Consider the following 17,173-nt stretch of genomic DNA (forward strand, 5'->3'; position numbering starts at 1 on the left):
ACGGGCCTGGCCGTCCTAGCAACGGGTGCCGCGGCGAAGTCTGCCCCCGTTGCCAGGGACGCCGCGCCCGTCGCCATGGATACAGTTGTCGTCACGGGGGCGGGGCGAGGCGGGGGGCGGGGCCGGCAGGTCGAGCAGCACCAGGCGCGCCCCCGCCGAGCGCCGCCCCATGGCCTCGTTCAGCCGCTCGGCCGCGTGCATGCGCCGCACGTTGGTGCTGCGGGCACCAGTACGGACCAGTACCGACCAGTACCGACCAGTACGGACCAGTACGGGTCGGTACGGGCCCGTGAACGGCCCCCCGGGCCCGCCCCAGTCCCTCCCAGTCCATCCCAGTCCCTTCCCAGTATACCCCGGTGCCTCCCAGTACCCCCCAAGCCCCTCCCAGTGCCTCCCAGTCCATCCCAGTGCCTCCCAGTACCCCCCCAAGCCCCTCCCAGTCCATCCCAGTGCCTCCCAGTAACCCCCAGTCCCTTCCCAGTACCCCCCAGTCCCCTTCCAGTATGTCCCAGTGCCTCCCAGTATGTCCCAGTACCCCCCCAAGTCCCTTCCCAGTAGCCCCTGATATCCTCCCAGTACATCCCAGTGCCTCCCAGTCCCACGCAGTATCCCCTAATCCCCCCCAAGTCCCACCCAGTCCCCCCCAGTCCCCTCCCAGTATATCGCAGTCCCTCCCAGCCCCCCAGAATCCCCTCCCAGCCCCTCCCAGCCCCTCCCAGTATATCCCAGTCCCCTCCCAGTATATCCCAGTACCACTCACGGGCTGGGGCCCGGCCGGGGGCCGCCCCCTCCCCCCCCCTCCTCCTCCTCCCCTCCGCTGGGGGGGGCGGAGCCGTGCCAGGCCTGCGGGGTGGGGGGGTGGCGGATGTGACGTCACGCGGTCACGAGGGGGCGTGGTCACGGGGAGGGGGGGCGTGGTCAGAGAGGGGGCGTGGCTAGTGACGTCACCTGGCGCGCCAGGCGCATCTGGCGCAGCATGCGCGAGCGCTGCTCTCCATCATCAGCGTGCGCTCGTACGTGTACGCGGAGACGTCGCTGTCGTGCTGCGGCGGCGGCGCGCGTGACGTCACGGCGTCGGCGTCGCGGGCGACGTCACGGCGGCGACGTCGCGAGCGACGTCACGGCGTCGGCGTCGCTCGCGACGTCACGACGGCGACGTCGGCGTGACGCCGGGGGGGGGGGAGGGGGTTACCCACCAGCTCGACCACCTCGGTGCGGGCCGGCAGGCGGAGGCGCTGGGCAAAGGCCTGCAGCAGGCGGCCCAGGGCCAGGCTGTTGTCCTCCAGCAGCGCCACCGCGAAGAGCCGCAGCGGGCAGCCGCGCCACGCCTGGGGCCGGGGGTGCACACAGCGACCCCGTCAGCGCCCGTGCGGGCCCCACCAGTACCCCTACAGACCCCACAAGTACCCCTACAGACCCCACAAGTACCCCTACAGACCCCATAAACACCCCTACAGACCCCACAAGTTACCCCTACAGACCCCACAAGTACCCCTACAGACCCCATAAATACCCCTACAGACCCCACCAGTACCCCTACAGACCCCATAAACACCCCTACAGACCCCATAAATACCCCTACAGACCCCATAAGTACCCCTACAGACCCCATAAATACCCCTACAGACCCCACAAGTACCCCTACAGACCCCATAAGTACCCCTACAGACCCCATCAGTACCGGTACGGACCCATAAATACCCGCACAGGCCCCATAAACACCCACACGGAGCCAATAAATGCCCGTACGGACCCATAGGAACCCATAGGAACCCACACAGCCCCATAGGACCCCACAGAACCCCCAACATACCACCCCCAACCCCCATATACCATATACCCCCAGCCCCCCAAAATGCCACAACCCCACCCAAAACCCCAGAAACCACCCCATAACCCCCCAAAATCCCCCATAACCCCCCATAACCCCCCCCAACCCCCAATATACCACCCCCTGACCCACCCCAAGACCCCCCAAACCCCGTAAGCCACCCCAAAACCCCAGAAACCACCCCATAACCCCCCCATAACCCCCCATAACCCCCAATATACCACCCCCAATATACCATCCCCTCGCCTCCCATAACCCACCCCCCGGACCCCCAAAACCCCATAACGCCCCCCAAAACCCCTAAACCACCCCATAACCCCCCCATACACCACCCCATATGCCCCCCAAACCCCCCATATCCCCCAATATCGCCCCCCCAAAGCCCCCGTAACCCCCCCAACCCCCAATATACCACCCCCAACCCCCCAATATACCACCCCCTGACCCACCCCAAGACCCCCCCCAAACCCCATAAAGCACCCCAAAACCCCAGAAACCACCCCATAATCCCCCATAACCCCCCATACACCACCCCATATGCCCCCCCAAAGCCCCCAATATCTCCCCCCAAAGCCCCCGTAACCCCCCCCCAACCCCCCAATATACCCCCCCCCAACCCCCAATATACCCCCCCGACCCACCCCCAGACCCCCCCAAACCCCATAAAGCACCCCAAACCCCCCCCCCGACCCCACCAAGCCCCACGCACCGGGTGCTGGCGCAGCAGCAGGGGCAGCAGGGTGAGCAGCCGCCCGTCGCCCCACCACCCCACCACACGTCCAGGGACCCCCCCGGCGCCCCGGCCCCCAGCGGCCCCTTGGCCACCAGCAGGGCCCGGCCACCGGCCGCCGCCACCCGCAGCAGCTCTGGGGGGGGGGGGGGGGGGACAGACACCGGCCCTATAACCACCCCCCCTGCCCAGAGACCCCACAAACCCCCCCTCCAGCCTCCCCCCGACCCTCCCAACTCCCCCAAAACCCCCCCTTAATCCCCCAATCCCCCCATAACCTCCCCCAAACCCCCCCCATAACCCCATTATACCCCCCCATAACCCCATTATACCCCCCCCAAACTCCCCTATAGCCCCCCCAACCCCATTATACCCCCCAAAACCCCATTATAACCCCCCAAAACTCCCCAAGTTCCCCGATAACCACCCTATAACCCCCCAAATCCCCCCAAATCCCCCATAACCACCCTATAAACCCCCAAATCCCCCCATAACCACCCCATAACCCCCCCAAACCCCCCCGTAACTCCCCCAAACCCCCCCGTAACTCCCCCAAATCCCCCCATAACCACCCTGTAACCCCCATTCCCTCCCCATAACCCCATTATAACCCCCCAAAACCCCATTACAGCCCCAAAACTCCCCCGATAATCACCCTATAACCCCCCCAAATCCCCCATAACCACCCCATAACCCCCCAAATCCCCCCATAACTCCCCCGTAACCACCCATAATGCCCCCCAAATCCCCATAAACCCCCCCAAATCCCCCCCATAACCCCCCAAATCCCCCCATAACCACCCTATAACCCTCATTCCCTCCCCATAACCCCCCCATAACTCCCCAAATCCCCCCGTAACCACCCTATAACCTCCCATAAACCCCCCCAAATCCCCCCATAACCACCCCATACCCCCCCCAAATCCCCCCGTAACCCCCCAAATCCCCCCATAACCCCCCGTAACCCCCCAAATCCCCCCATAACCCCCCCATAACCACCCATAACGCCCCCCAAATCCCCATAACCCCCCCATAACCCCCCTAATCCCCCATAACCACCCATAACCCGCCCCAAACCCCCCCATAACCCCCCAAATCCCCCCATAACCACCCCATAAACCCCCCCAAATCCCCCCATAACCCCCCAAATCCCCCCATAACCCCCCAAACCCCCCCAAATCCCCCCATAACCCGCCCCAAATCCCCCCATAACCCCCCCAAATCCCCCCATAACCATCCTATAACCCCCATTCCCTCCCCAAAACCCCATTATAACCCCATTACAGTCCCAAAACTCCCCCGATAACCACCCCATAACCTCCCAAATCCCCCCATAACCCCCCCAAATCCCCCCGTAACCACCCTATAACCACCCATAACCCCCCCAAATCCCCATAAACCCCCCCGTAACCCCCCCGTACCCACGAAGTCGCGGGCGGCGGCGGGGTCGTCGCGGCGGCGCCAGCCCCGGGGCCAGCCGAGCAGGACGGTGTCGGGGCGCAGGGCCCCCAGGCCGCAGCCCTGCACCAGCGCCGCCAGCCCCTCGCGCGCTCCGCCCGGCCGCCAGCACCTGCACGAAGCCCCCGCAGCGCGCCCCGCCAGCGCCCCCCGCAGCGCCTGCGGGGTTACGGAGGGGGTTATGGGGTCGGGGGGCGTTGTGGGGTCGGGGGGGGGGGGTTATGGGGTCACTACAGGGTGTTATGGGGTCACTAGGGGGTGTTATGGGGTCACTAGGGGGAGTTATGGGGGGATATGGGGGGGCTATGGGGTCACTAAGGGGTGTTACGGGGTCACTAGGGGGAGTTTATGGGGTCACTAGGAGGTGTTATGGGGGGATATGGGGGTGTTATGGGGGGTTATGGGGTCAGTACAGGGTGTTATGGGGTCACTAGGAGGTGTTACGGGGTCACTAGGGGGGGCTATGGGGGGATATGGGGGGGCTATGGGGTCACTACAGGGAGTTATGGGGTCACTAGGGGGTGTTATGGGGTCACTAGGGGGTGTTATGGGGGGCTATGGGGGGGCTATGGGGGGTTATGGGGTCACTAAGGGGTGTTATGGGGTCGCTAGGGGGGTGTTATGGGGTAGCTAGGGGGTGTTATGGGGTCACTAAGGGGTGTTATGGGGTCACTAGGGGAGTTATGGGGGGATATGGGGGGGCTATGGGGTGTTATGGGGTCACTACGGGGTGCTATGGGGTCACTAGGGGGAGTTATGGGGTCACTAGGGGGAGTTATGGGGTCACTAAGGGGTGTTATGGGGTCACTAGGGGGAGTTATGGGGGGATATGGGGGGGCTATGGGGCGTTATGGGGTCACTAAGGGGTGTTATGGGGTCACTAGGAGGTGTTATGGGGGGGCTATGGGGTGTTATGGGGTCACTAGGAGGTGTTATGGGGGGGCTATGGGGTGTTATGGGGTCACTAGGAGGCGTTATGGGGTCACTAGGGGGAGTTATGGGGGGATATGGGGGGATATGGGGGGTTATGGGGTCACTAGGGGGGGATATGGGGGGATATGGGGGGGCTATGGGGGGTTATGGGGTCACTAAGGGGTGTTATGGGGTCGCTAGGGGGTGTTATGGGGTCACTACAGGGAGTTATGGGGTCACTAAGGGGTGTTACAGGGTCACTAGGGGAAGTTACGGGGGGATATGGGGGGGCTATGGGGTCACTAAGGGGTGTTACGGGGTCACTAGGGGGAGTTATGGGGTCACTAGGAGGTGTTACGGGGTCACTAGGGGGGGCTATGGGGGGATATGGGGGGGCTATGGGGTGTTACGGGGTCACTAGGGGGAGTTATTGGGTCACTAGGGGGTGTTATGGGGGGCTACGGGGTCACTAAGGGGTGTAATGGGGTCACTAGGGGGTGTTATGGGGTCGCTAGGGGGTGTTATGGGGGGATATGGGGGGGCTATGGGGTCACTAGCAGGCGTTATGGGGTCACTAAGGGGTGTTACGGGGTCACTAGGGGGTGTTATGGGGGGCTATGGGGTGTTATGGGGCACTACGGGGTGTTACGGGGTCACTAGGGGGGGCTATGGGGCATTACTGGGGGGCTATGGGGTGTTGTGGGGCACTACAGGACACTACGGGGCACTATGGGGCGCTATGGGGCGCTATGGGGTTCCACGGGATTTAATGGGGTTCTACGGGTTCTATGGGGTTCTCTGGGATTTAATGGGATTCTCTGGGATTTTATGCGATTTCATGTGTTTCTATGGGGTTCTATGGGGTTTTATGGGATTTTTATGGGGTTCTGTGAGACTTTATGGGCTTCTAGGGGTTTTTCTGTGATTTTTAGGGAGTTCTATGGGGTTTTATGGGATTTTATAGGGTTCTATGGGGTTTTATGGGGTTCTATGGGGTTCTATGGGGTTTTATGGGATTTAATGGGGTTCTATGGGTTTTTATGGGATTTTATGGGGTTTTATGGGATTTTATGGGATTCTATGGGATTTTATGGGGTTCTATGGGATTTTATGGGGTTCTATGGGGTTCTATGGGATTTAATGGGGTTCTATGGGGTTTTATGGGATTTTATGGGGTTCTATGGGGTTCTATGGGGTTTTATGAGGTTCTATGGGGTTTGATGGGATTTAATGGGGTTTTGTGGGTTTTTATGGGATTTAATGGGGTTTTATGGGGTTTTATGGGATTTTATGGGGTTCTATGGGGTTCTATGGGGTTCTATGGGGTTCTATGGGGTTTTATGGTTTCTATGGGGTTTTATGGGATTTAATGGGGTTCTATGGGGTTCTATGGGGTTTTATGGGATTTAATGGGGTTCTATGGGGTTTTATGGGATTTTATGGTGTTCTATGGGTTTTTATGTGATTTTTATGGAGTTCTATGGGTTTTTATGGGATTTAATGGGGTTCTATGGGGTTCTATGGGGTTCTGTGGGGTTTTATGGGCTTTTTACGGGGTTTCCCAGTGCCCTACCTGCTCGGCGGCCCTGACGCGCTCCCTGGCCTGCAGCACGTCCCCCGGCAGCACGGAGGCGGCCACCGTCAGCCCGCCGGCGGCCCGCAGCTGGGCGGCCAGGGCCAGCAGCTGGGGCTGGGTGACCCGCAGCTCGGCGTCCAGCTTCAGCAGCACCAGCAGCTGGGGCCTGCGGGCCCCCGAAAGGATTTAGGGTCGGGGTACGGGGCCGGGAGGGGCCGGGGGACCCCCACCCCACAGCCCGACCCCACTCACCGCCGCGGCGGGCGCTGCTCCAGGTGCCGTAGGGCCGCCAGGGCGGCGCTCAGGGGCAGGGAGCGGAAGCCCTCGCCCCACTCCGAGGGGGCGCTGGGGGGGGGGATTTGGGGGTTAGTTATGGGGTTTGGGGGGGATTTAGGGGGGTTGGGGGGGGGCTTGGGGGGCTTACGGGGGGATTTGGGGGGGTATAACGGGGTTTTAGGGGGTCGGAAGAGGGCTTGGGGGGAAATAATGGGGTTTTAGGGAGGTATAAGGGGGTTACGGGAGGTTATGGCGGGGTATGGGGGGAAATAATGGGGTTCTGGGGGGAGATAATGGGGTTATGGGGTGAGATAATGGGGTTATGGGGTGAGATAATGGGGTTTGGGGGGAAATAATGGGGTTATGGGGGGAGATAATGGGGCTTCAGGGGGTTAGAAGGGGGTTATGGGGGAAATAATGGGGTTATGGGGGGAGATAACGGGGTTTGGGGAAAATAATGGGGTTTTAGGGGGTTAGAAGGGGGTTACGGGAGGTTATGGCGGGGTATGGGGGGAAACAATGGGGCTATGGGGGGAGATAATGGGGTTATGGGGTGAGATAATGGGGTTTGGGGGGAAATAATGGGGTTCTGGGGGGAGATAATGGGGCTTCAGGGGGTTAGAAGGGGGTTATGGGGGAAATAATGGGGTTATGGGGGGAGATAATGGGGTTTGGGGAAAATAATGGGGTTATGGGGTGAGATAATGGGGTTTGGGGGGAAATAATGGGGTTATGGGGTGAGATAATGGGGTTTGGGGGGAAATAATGGGGTTATGGGGTGAGATAATGGGGTTTGGGGGGAAATAATGGGGTTATGGGGGGAGATAATGGGGCTTCAGGGGGGTTAGAAGGGGGTTATGGGGGAAATAATGGGGTTATGGGGGGAGATAACGGGGTTTGGGGCAAATAATGGGGTTTTAGGGGGTTAGAAGGGGGTTACGGGGGAAAATAATGGGGTTATGGGGGGAGATAATGGGGTTATGGGGGGAATAATGGGGTTATGGGGTGAGATAATGGGGTTATGGGGTGAGATAACAGGGTACGGGGGGAAATAATGGGGTTATGGGGGAAGATAATGTGGTTTTAGGGGGGTTAGAGGGGGTTATGGAGGAAATAATGGAGTTAAGGGGGGAGATAACGGGGTTTGGGGAAAATAATGGGGTTTTAGGGGGTTAGAAGGGGGTTACGGGGGAAAATAATGGGGTTATGGGGTGAGATAATGGGGTTATGGGGTGAGATAATGGGGTTATGGGGTGAGATAATGGGGTTATGGGGTGAGATAACAGGGTACGGGGGGAAATAATGGGGTTATGGGGGAAGATAATGTGGTTTTAGGGGGGTTAGAGGGGGTTATGGAGGAAATAATGGAGTTAAGGGGGGAGATAACGGGGTTATGGGGGGAATAATGGGGTTGGGGAGGATTTGGGGGGCTATAAGGGGATTCTGGGGGGAGATAATGGAGTCATGGGGGGAGATAATGGGATTTGGGGGGGAATTGGGGGGGCATTATAGGGGATTTGGGGTGGGAGAAGGGGAGGGAAGGGGGAATGCTGTGGGGAGAAATGGTGCCCGGAGGGGGTAAAAATGGGGTGAAAAGAGGGGAAAATGGGACCCAAAGGGGAAAAACTGGTGCCTGAAGGGGACAGAAGGGGACCAAAAGGGACCCAAAGGGGACAAAACGGGACCCAAAGGGGACAAAAAGGTGCCCTGAGGGGACACAAAATGGCGGCCTGACGGGACAAAATGGCGGCCTGAGGGGATGAAATGGGACCCGAAGGGGACGAAAAGGGAGCCAAAAGGGACAAAATTAGACCCAAAAGGGACAAAATGGGACCCGTGGGGACCCTTGGGGACAGGAGGGGACCCGAGGGGGCGCGGCTCACCCCTGTAGGTCGGCGTAGGTGTAGGCCATGCCCGCCATGCCCAGCGCCGGCAGGGCGTAGAACCAGCAGGTGGCGAACATCAGGGCCAGGCACAGCCCCGCGCCCGCCAGCGACACCGCCCTGGGGACAGCGGGGACACGTCGGGGACATCGGGGACATCGGGGACATGTTGGGGACATGTCGGGGATGTTGGGGACGCCTTGGGGTCATCGGGGATGTTGGGGACATGAGGGACGCGTTGAGGAAGTTGGGGACACATTGGGCACATCGGGGACACGTTGGGGACACGTTGGGGACATCGGGGACGTGTTGGGGACATCGGGGACGTGTTGGGGACACGTTGGGGACACGTTGGGGATATCGGGGACGTGTTGGGGACATCGGGGACGTGTTGGGGACACGTTGGGGACACGTTGGGGATATCGGGGACGTGTTGGGGACACCTTGGGGACGTGTTGGGGACATCGGGGACGTGTTGGGGACACGTTGGGGACACGTTGGGGACATCGGGGACGTGTTGGGGACATCGGGGACGTGTTGGGGACATCGGGGACGTGTTGGGGACACGTTGGGGACACGTTGGGGACATCGGGGACGTATTGGGGACACGTTGGGGACACGTTGGGGACACGTTGGGGACACGTTGGGGACATCGGGGACGTGTTGGGGACATCGGGGACGTGTTGGGGACATCGGGGACGTGTTGGGGACACGTTGGGGACACGTTGGGGACATCGGGGACGTATTGGGGACACGTTGGGGACACGTTGGGGACACGTTGGGGACACGTTGGGGACATCGGGGACACGTTGGGGACATCGGGGACGTGTTGGGGACATCGGGGACGTGTTGGGGACACTCCAAAGACACTTTGGGGACACCCTGGGGATGTTTTGGGGACACCTTTGGGGACGTTTTAGGGACACTCTGGGGCCACGTTGGGGACGCGTTCAGGATACTTCGGGGACACTTTGAGGACATGTTGGGGACACCTTGGGGACATTTTGGGGTAAGTTTGAGTATAATTTCAGGACATTTGGGGGATATTTTGGGGACACGTTGGGGACACGTTGGGGACACTTTGGGGACACGTAGGGGACGTTTCGGGGTAACTTTGGGTCCGTTTTCGGGACGCTCTGGGGACATTTTGGGGCCACGTTGGGGATATTTCGGGGCCACCTTGGGGACATTTGGGGGCCACATTGGGGATATTTTGGGGCCACCTTGGGGACATTTGGGGGCCACCTTGGGGACATTTGGGGGACACGTTGGGGATATTTTGGGGACACTTTGGGGACAATTTGGGTCCACGTTGGGGATATTACGGGGCCACGTTGGGGATATTTCGGGGCCACCTTGGGGACATCTGGGGGACACGTTGGGGATATTTTGGGGACACTTTGGGGATATTTCGGGGCCACGTTGGGGACATTTGGGGGCCACGTTGGGGATATTTTGGGGCCACCTTGGGGACATCTGGGGGACACGTTGGGGATATTTTGGGGACACTTTGGGGACAATTTGGGGCCACGTTGGGGATATTACGGGGCCACGTTGGGGATATTTCGGGGCCACCTTGGGGACATCTGGGGGACACGTTGGGGATATTTTGGGGACACTTTGGGGACATTTTGGGGCCATGTTGGGGATATTTTGGGGACACTTTGGGGATATTTCAGGGCCACCTTGGGGACATTTGGGGGACACGTTGGGGATATTTTGGGGGAACCTTGGGGACATTTGGGGGCCACGTTGGGGATATTACGGGGACACGTTGGGGATATTTTGGGGCCACCTTGGGGACATTTGGGGGGCACGTTGGGGATATTTTGGGGCCACGTTGGAGATATTTCGGGGACACGTTGGGGATATTTTGGGGACACTTTGGGGACATTTTGGGGCCACGTTGGGGATATTTTGGGGACACGTTGGGGATATTACGGGGACACGTTGGGGATATTTCGGGGACACGTTGGGGATATTTTGGGGACACTTTGGGGACATTTCGGGGCCACCTTGGGGACATTTGGGGGACACGTTGGGGATATTTTGGGGATACTTTGGGGACATTTTGGGGAGACGTTGGGGATATTTTGGGGCCACCTTGGGGACATCTGGGGGACACGTTGGGGATATTTTGGGGACACTTTGGGGACAATTTGGGGCCACGTTGGGGATATTACGGGGCCACGTTGGGGATATTTCGGGGCCACCTTGGGGATATCTGGGGGAGACGTTGGGGATATTTTGGGGCCACCTTGGGGACATTTGGGGGAGACGTTGGGGATATTTGGGGGCCACCTTGGGGACATTTGGGGGAGACGTTGGGGATATTTGGGGGCCACCTTGGGGATATTTTGGGGACACGTTGGGGATATTTTGGGGCCACGTTGGGGATATTACGGGGACACGTTGGGGATATTTCGGGGACACGTTGGGGATATTTTGGGGACACTTTGGGGACATTTCGGGGCCACCTTGGGGACATTTGGGGGACACGTTGGGGATATTTTGGGGATACTTTGGGGACATTTTGGGGAGACGTTGGGGATATTTTGGGGCCACCTTGGGGACATCTGGGGGACACGTTGGGGATATTTTGGGGCCACCTTGGGGACATTTTGGGGCCATGTTGGGGATATTTTGGGGACACTTTGGGGATATTTCAGGGCCACCTTGGGGACATTTGGGGGACACGTTGGGGATATTTTGGGGACACTTTGGGGACATTTGGGGGCCGCGGCTCACCAGTGGTAGAGGCGGCAGCGCGGGTTCCAGCCGGGCGCCGTCAGCAGCCCCTGCATGGCGCAGGCCAGGTTGAGGCACAGGTAGGCGGTGAGCGAGAACCTGGGGGAGGGTCATGACGTCACGCGGGGGACCGTGACGTCACCGAGAGGGCGTGACGTCATCGCGATGACGTCAGAAGGAGGGGACAGGGCCACCCACACGGACAGGACGGGCGCCACCAGGTCGATGGAGCCCAGCAGCACGCCCAGCTCCGCCACCGCCGCCGTCACCGCCAGCGGCCACAGCTCGCCGCGCCCCAGCGCCTGTGACATCACCGACGACGTCATCGCGCCGCCGCCGCCCGGGCGGTGACGTCATGAGGAAGGGGAAGGGGGGGGGGCCACTCACGGGGGGCAGGGGGAGGGCGCGGGCCCGGGCCAGGCCCCGCAGGAGCCGCGAGCCCCCCGCCAGCGCCTGCAGCCCCGCGCCCCCCGCCGCCAGCAGCGCCCCCGCCAGCGGCAGCCACGGGGACGGCCACGACAGCGCCGCCAGCACCGGGCGGCCCCGCAGCGACGAGCCGAACCTGCACGGGGACAGGGGGACGTGATACGGGGCGGGGGGGACAGGATATGGGGTGATATAGGGGCGCGGGGACACGGTGTGGGGACACGGGGACAGGATATGGGGTGATATAGGGGCGCGGGGACACGGTGTGGGGACACGGGGACACGATACGGGGTGATATAGGGGCGCGGGGACACGGTGTGGGGACACGGGGACAGGATATGGGGTGATATAGGGGCGCGGGGACACGGTGTGGGGACACGGGGACAGGATATGGGGTGATATAGGGGCGCGGGGACACGGTGTGGGGACACGGGGACACGATACGGGGTGATATAGGGGCGCGGGGACACGGTGTGGGGACACGGGGACAGGATATGGGGTGATATAGGGGCGCGGGGACACGGTGCGGGGACACGGGGACATGATACGGGGGCACGGGGACACAATATAGGGACACGGGGACGTTTATAGGGCCACTATATGGACGTGGGGACACGGTATAGGGGTGTGGGGACATCTACAGGGACAGGGCAGGGAGGGGGGGACGCCACCGAAGGGACGGGGACAACGGTAGGGACACTGTGAGGACATTGGGGGGACACCGTAAGGACATGGGGACACCCACGGGAACCCTGGGGACATTAGGGACACCCATGGGGACACCACAGGGACGTGGGGACACCCGTAGAGACACCCCAAGGGACATTTGGGGACGAAGGGGGACACCCATGGGGACATCAGGGCCACCCGTAGGGACATCAGGGCCACCCACAGGGCCACCGTGGGGATACCGGGGACTCCCTGGGGACATCGGGGACCCCCCGGGGACCCCCGTAGGGACATCGGGGACCCCCCGGGGGTTTTGGGGACCCCTTGGGGACACTGGGGGCATTTGGGGACCCCGTGGGGACGCGCGGGCACCCACTTGTCGCGCAGCAGCTGCCCCTCCACGCAGGCCCCCAGCAGCAGGGCCGCGCTCAGGTCTGCGCCGTCAAGGAAAAAAAAAACCCCAAAAACGGGCGCCCGGCCCCAAAACGCACCCCCGAAGACACTTCAGGGGGTCCCCCCCGTCCTTTTAGGGTCCCCCCCAACCCCGATTTTAGGGTCCCCTCCCACATTTTGGGGTCCTCTTCCCGCACTTTAGGGCCTTCCTTCCCCATTTTAGGGTCCCCACTCACGTTTTAGGGTCCCCCTCCCACGTTTTGGGGTCCCCCCAAACATTTTAGGGTCCCCCCCTCACATTTTAGGGCCCCCCCACACACTTTTAGGGCCCCCCCCCCACACTTTTAGGGCCCCCCCACCCCCATTTTGGGGCCCCCCACCATTTTAGGGCCCCCTTTCCACATTTTAGGTCCCCTCCCCCCCGTTTTCGGGTCCCCTTTTACATTTTCGGGCCCCCCTTTTACATTTTGGGGTCCCCCTTTTACATTTTGGGGCCCCCCTTTTCCATTTTGGGGTCCCCTTTTCCCATTTTGGGGTCCCCCCCTTTTCCCATTTAGGCTCCCGGATGCACCCCAAGGCGCTGCCGACGGCGGCCCCGAAGCTACCGGCGGGGATGGAGTGGGCGGCGTCGCGCAGCTCCCCGGCGTGGCTGCAGCCCCACAGCACCCCTATAGGGACACACACGCATAACGGCGGCCCTATAAGGCTTATAGGGCCGCGGGGTGGGGGGCTTATAGGGCTGCCGGGGGGCCCGGACCCACCGGAGGCCGTGGGGAGGCTGAGACCCAGCAGGAGCCCGAAGGTGGCGGCGGCGTCGCCGAGGGGCGGCTCGGGGGGCCACAGGTTCCCTACGGGATCGCATATAGGGTCGGATTTAGGGTCGGGGGGCTCCGGGGGGGCGTCCCCAGTGCCCCCCGGGGGGGGACTCACGGGCCAGCAGGCGGGCGCTGGGCCCCGGTACGGCCGGCAGGGGGGCGGCGCTGCCGTTGTCCCCGCGGCGCGGCGCGGGGCAGGGCTGGAGGTGGCCGCCGGGGGGCTGCGGGAGGCACAACCTGTGGGTTATAGCCTCGTTTGCATAAATTTGCATACATTTGCATCGCTCTGGGTAAAGGGGGAGGGACTTACGTGGGGCGCGCCCCCGGCAGGGCGGCGCGGAGGGCGCCCGCCTGCAGCCCCAGCAGGGCCAGCAGGAGCCCGGCGGGGCCCAGGGGGGCGGCGCGGGCGGCGGGGGGCGCGGCGGCCCCCAGCCCCAGGAGGCCCAGGAGCCCCGAGCCGTAGCCGCGGCCGTTGGCCAGCAGGGCCCCGCGGCCGTGGCCCGGTAAGATGGCCGCCTGCGGCACCACGTACACCTGCGGGGACACGGCTGCGGCCACGGCCAAGGTGGACGCCCTGGGGGGGGGGCGCCCCATGGCCACGCCCAAGATGGCCGCCACAGGATAGCCACACCCAAGATGGCTCCCCCTGTGACCACACCCGAGACGGCCACGCCCAAGATGGCTGCCCCAAGGGGTCGCCCCGATGGCCACACCCAAGATGGCCACACCCAAGATGGCTGCCCCAAGGGGTCACCCCGATGGCCCCACCCAAGATGGCTGCCCCAAGGGGTCACCCCAATGGCCCCACCCAAGATAGCCACACCCAAGATGGCTGCCCCAAGGGGTCACCCCGATGGCCACACCCAAGATGGCCACACCCAAGATGGCCGCCCCATGGTGGTCGCCCCAATGGCCCCACCCAAGATGGCCCCACCCAAGATGGCTGCCCCAAGGTGGTCACCCCGATGGCCACGCCCAAGATGGCCCCACCCAAGATGGCCCCACCCAAGATGGCTGCCCCAAGGTGGTCACCCCGATGGCCACACCCAAGATGGCCCCACCCAAGATGGCTGCCCCAAGGGGTCACCCCCATGGCCACACCCAAGATGGCTGCCCCAAGGGGTCACCCCGATGGCCCCACCCAAGATGGCCACACCCAAGATGGCTGCCCCAAGGGGTCACCCCAAGATGGCCCCACCCAAGATGGCCGCCCCATGGTGGTCGCCCCAATGGCCCCACCCAAGATAGCCACACCCAAGATGGCTGCCCCAAGGGGTCACCCCGATGGCCACACCCAAGATGGCCACACCCAAGATGGCCGCCCCATGGTGGTCGCCCCAATGGCCCCACCCAAGATGGCCACACCCAAGATGGCCCCACCCAAGATGGCAGCCCGAAGGTGGTCACCCCGATGGCCCCACCCAAGATGGCCACACCCAAGATGGCTGCCCCAAGGGGTCACCCCAAGATGGCCCCACCCAAGATGGCCGCCCCATGGTGGTCGCCCCAATGGCCCCACCCAAGATAGCCACACCCAAGATGGCTGCCCCAAGGGGTCACCCCGATGGCCACACCCAAGATGGCCCCACCCAAGATGGCCCCACCCAAGATGGCCGCCCCAAGGGGTCACCCCGATGGCCACGCCCAAGATGGCCCCACCCAAGATGGCTGCCCCAAGGGGTCGCCCCGATGGCCACACCCAAGATGGCCCCACCCAAGATGGCTGCCCCAAGGTGGTCACCCCGATGGCCACACCCAAGATGGCCACACCCAAGATGGCTGCCCCAAGGGGTCACCCCGATGGCCCCACCCAAGATGGCCACACCCAGGATGGCCGCCCCATGGTGGTCGCCCCAATGGCCCCACCCAAGATGGCCCAACCCAAGATGGCTGCCCCAAGGGGCCACCCCGATGGCCACACCCAAGATGGCCACACCCAAGATGGCCGCCCCATGGTGGTCGCCCCAATGGCCCCACCCAAGATGGCCCCACCCAAGATGGCTGCCCCAAGGGGCCACCCCGATGGCCACACCCAAGATGGCCCCACCCAAGATGGCTGCCCCATGGTGGTCGCCCCGATGGCCCCACCCAAGATGGCCCCACCCAAGATGGCTGCCCCAAGGGGTCGCCCCGATGGCCCCACCCAAGATGGCCCCACCCAAGATGGCCCCACCCAAGATGGCCGCCCCATGGTGGTCGCCCCGATGGCCCCACCCAAGATGGCCCCACCCAAGATGGCTGCCCCAAGGGGCCACCCCGATGGCCACACCCAAGATGGCCCCACCCAAGATGGCTGCCCCAAGGGGTCGCCCCGATGGCCACACCCAAGATGGCCCCACCCAAGATGGCTGCCCCAAGCTGGTCACCCGATGGCCCCACCCAAGATGGCCCCACCCAAGATGGCTGCCCCAAGGGGTCACCCCGATGGCCACACCCAAGATGGCCGCCCCATGGTGGCTCCCCCGATGACCACGCCCAAGATGGCCACACCCAAGATGGTTCCCACAATGGCCACACCCAATATGGCTGCCTCGAGGGGGGGGTCACCCCAACGGCCACACCCAAGATGGCCCCACCCAAGATGGCCGCCCCCTTGATGCCCCTCCCGCATGACCACACCCAAGATGGCTGCCTCGACGGGTCACCCCAACGGCCCCACCCAAGATGGCCGCACCCGATGGCTCCCCACCAATGGCCACACCCAAGATGGCCGCCCCACCCCACCAGGCCACACCCCCCTCCTCCAAGCCCCTCCCACTTTCCCCTTGACCACGCCCCCCGCAGGCCACGCCCCCCCCCCCCCCGCAGGCCCCGCCCCTTAAAGGGCCAGCTTACCAGCAGCAGCTCGGCGGCGCCCAGGGCGGCGCTGGCGGCCCCGAAGGCGGCCCCCAGGAAGGCGCAGAGCCCCACCGCACCCCCCGCCTCGGGGCCCAGCGCCCCCCACAGCAGCGCCAGCGGGCCGCCCCCTGCGGCACCCCGCAACACCCCGTGACCCCAAATACCCCAGAACCCCACAAAGATACCCCAAAGAGCCCCAAAACCCCACCGAAATACCCCCAAACCCCACAAAAATACCCCCAAACCCCACAAAAATACCCCCAAACCCCATAAAAATATCCCCCAAACCCACAAAAATACCCCCAAACCCCACAAAAATACCCCCAAACCCACAAAAATATCCCCCAAACCCACAAAAATACCCCAAAACCCCACAAAAATACCCCAAAACCCACAAAAATATCCCCAAACCCCACAAAAATATCCCCCAAACCCACAAAAATACCCCAAAACCCCACTAAAATACCCCAAATACCCCACAAATCCCCCCCCCAAAACCAAAATACCCCCCAACCCCACAAATACCCCCTAAATACTCCCAAAACGCCCCAAATGCCCCGCAATCACCCCCAATACCCCGACCCGAAATACCCCAATAACCCCCCAGAGACCCCAAAT

At 62.5% G+C, this 17,173-nt stretch overlaps 1 protein-coding gene across 1 annotated transcript in view; it reads right to left on the bottom strand.

Moving 5' to 3' along the window:
• Positions 1 to 13: 13 nt before the first annotated feature.
• The window catches only part of LOC308187135 (solute carrier family 12 member 6-like), a 29,134-nt gene continuing 11,974 nt past the window's right edge, over positions 14 to 17,173 (bottom strand). Inside the window, exons 7-23 of the mRNA XM_080609289.1 lie at positions 16,553 to 16,683; positions 14,028 to 14,251; positions 13,833 to 13,954; positions 13,664 to 13,750; positions 13,472 to 13,570; positions 12,886 to 12,943; positions 11,802 to 11,976; positions 11,613 to 11,716; positions 11,415 to 11,513; positions 8,667 to 8,786; positions 6,760 to 6,852; positions 6,505 to 6,673; positions 3,983 to 4,178; positions 1,197 to 1,328; positions 949 to 1,043; positions 761 to 843; positions 14 to 217 (exon numbers count right to left, since the gene is read on the bottom strand). Of these exons, the coding sequence (XP_080465415.1) occupies positions 16 to 217; positions 761 to 843; positions 949 to 1,043; positions 1,197 to 1,328; positions 3,983 to 4,178; positions 6,505 to 6,673; positions 6,760 to 6,852; positions 8,667 to 8,786; positions 11,415 to 11,513; positions 11,613 to 11,716; positions 11,802 to 11,976; positions 12,886 to 12,943; positions 13,472 to 13,570; positions 13,664 to 13,750; positions 13,833 to 13,954; positions 14,028 to 14,251; positions 16,553 to 16,683 (2,189 nt within the window). The 3' untranslated portion in view covers positions 14 to 15. The remainder of the gene's footprint in view (positions 218 to 760; positions 844 to 948; positions 1,044 to 1,196; positions 1,329 to 3,982; positions 4,179 to 6,504; positions 6,674 to 6,759; positions 6,853 to 8,666; positions 8,787 to 11,414; positions 11,514 to 11,612; positions 11,717 to 11,801; positions 11,977 to 12,885; positions 12,944 to 13,471; positions 13,571 to 13,663; positions 13,751 to 13,832; positions 13,955 to 14,027; positions 14,252 to 16,552; positions 16,684 to 17,173) is intronic.

This window comes from Anser brachyrhynchus (genome assembly GCF_964034855.1).
Source record: "Anser brachyrhynchus genome assembly, contig: SCAFFOLD_514, whole genome shotgun sequence".
Taxonomy (NCBI): Eukaryota; Metazoa; Chordata; class Aves; order Anseriformes; family Anatidae; genus Anser; species Anser brachyrhynchus.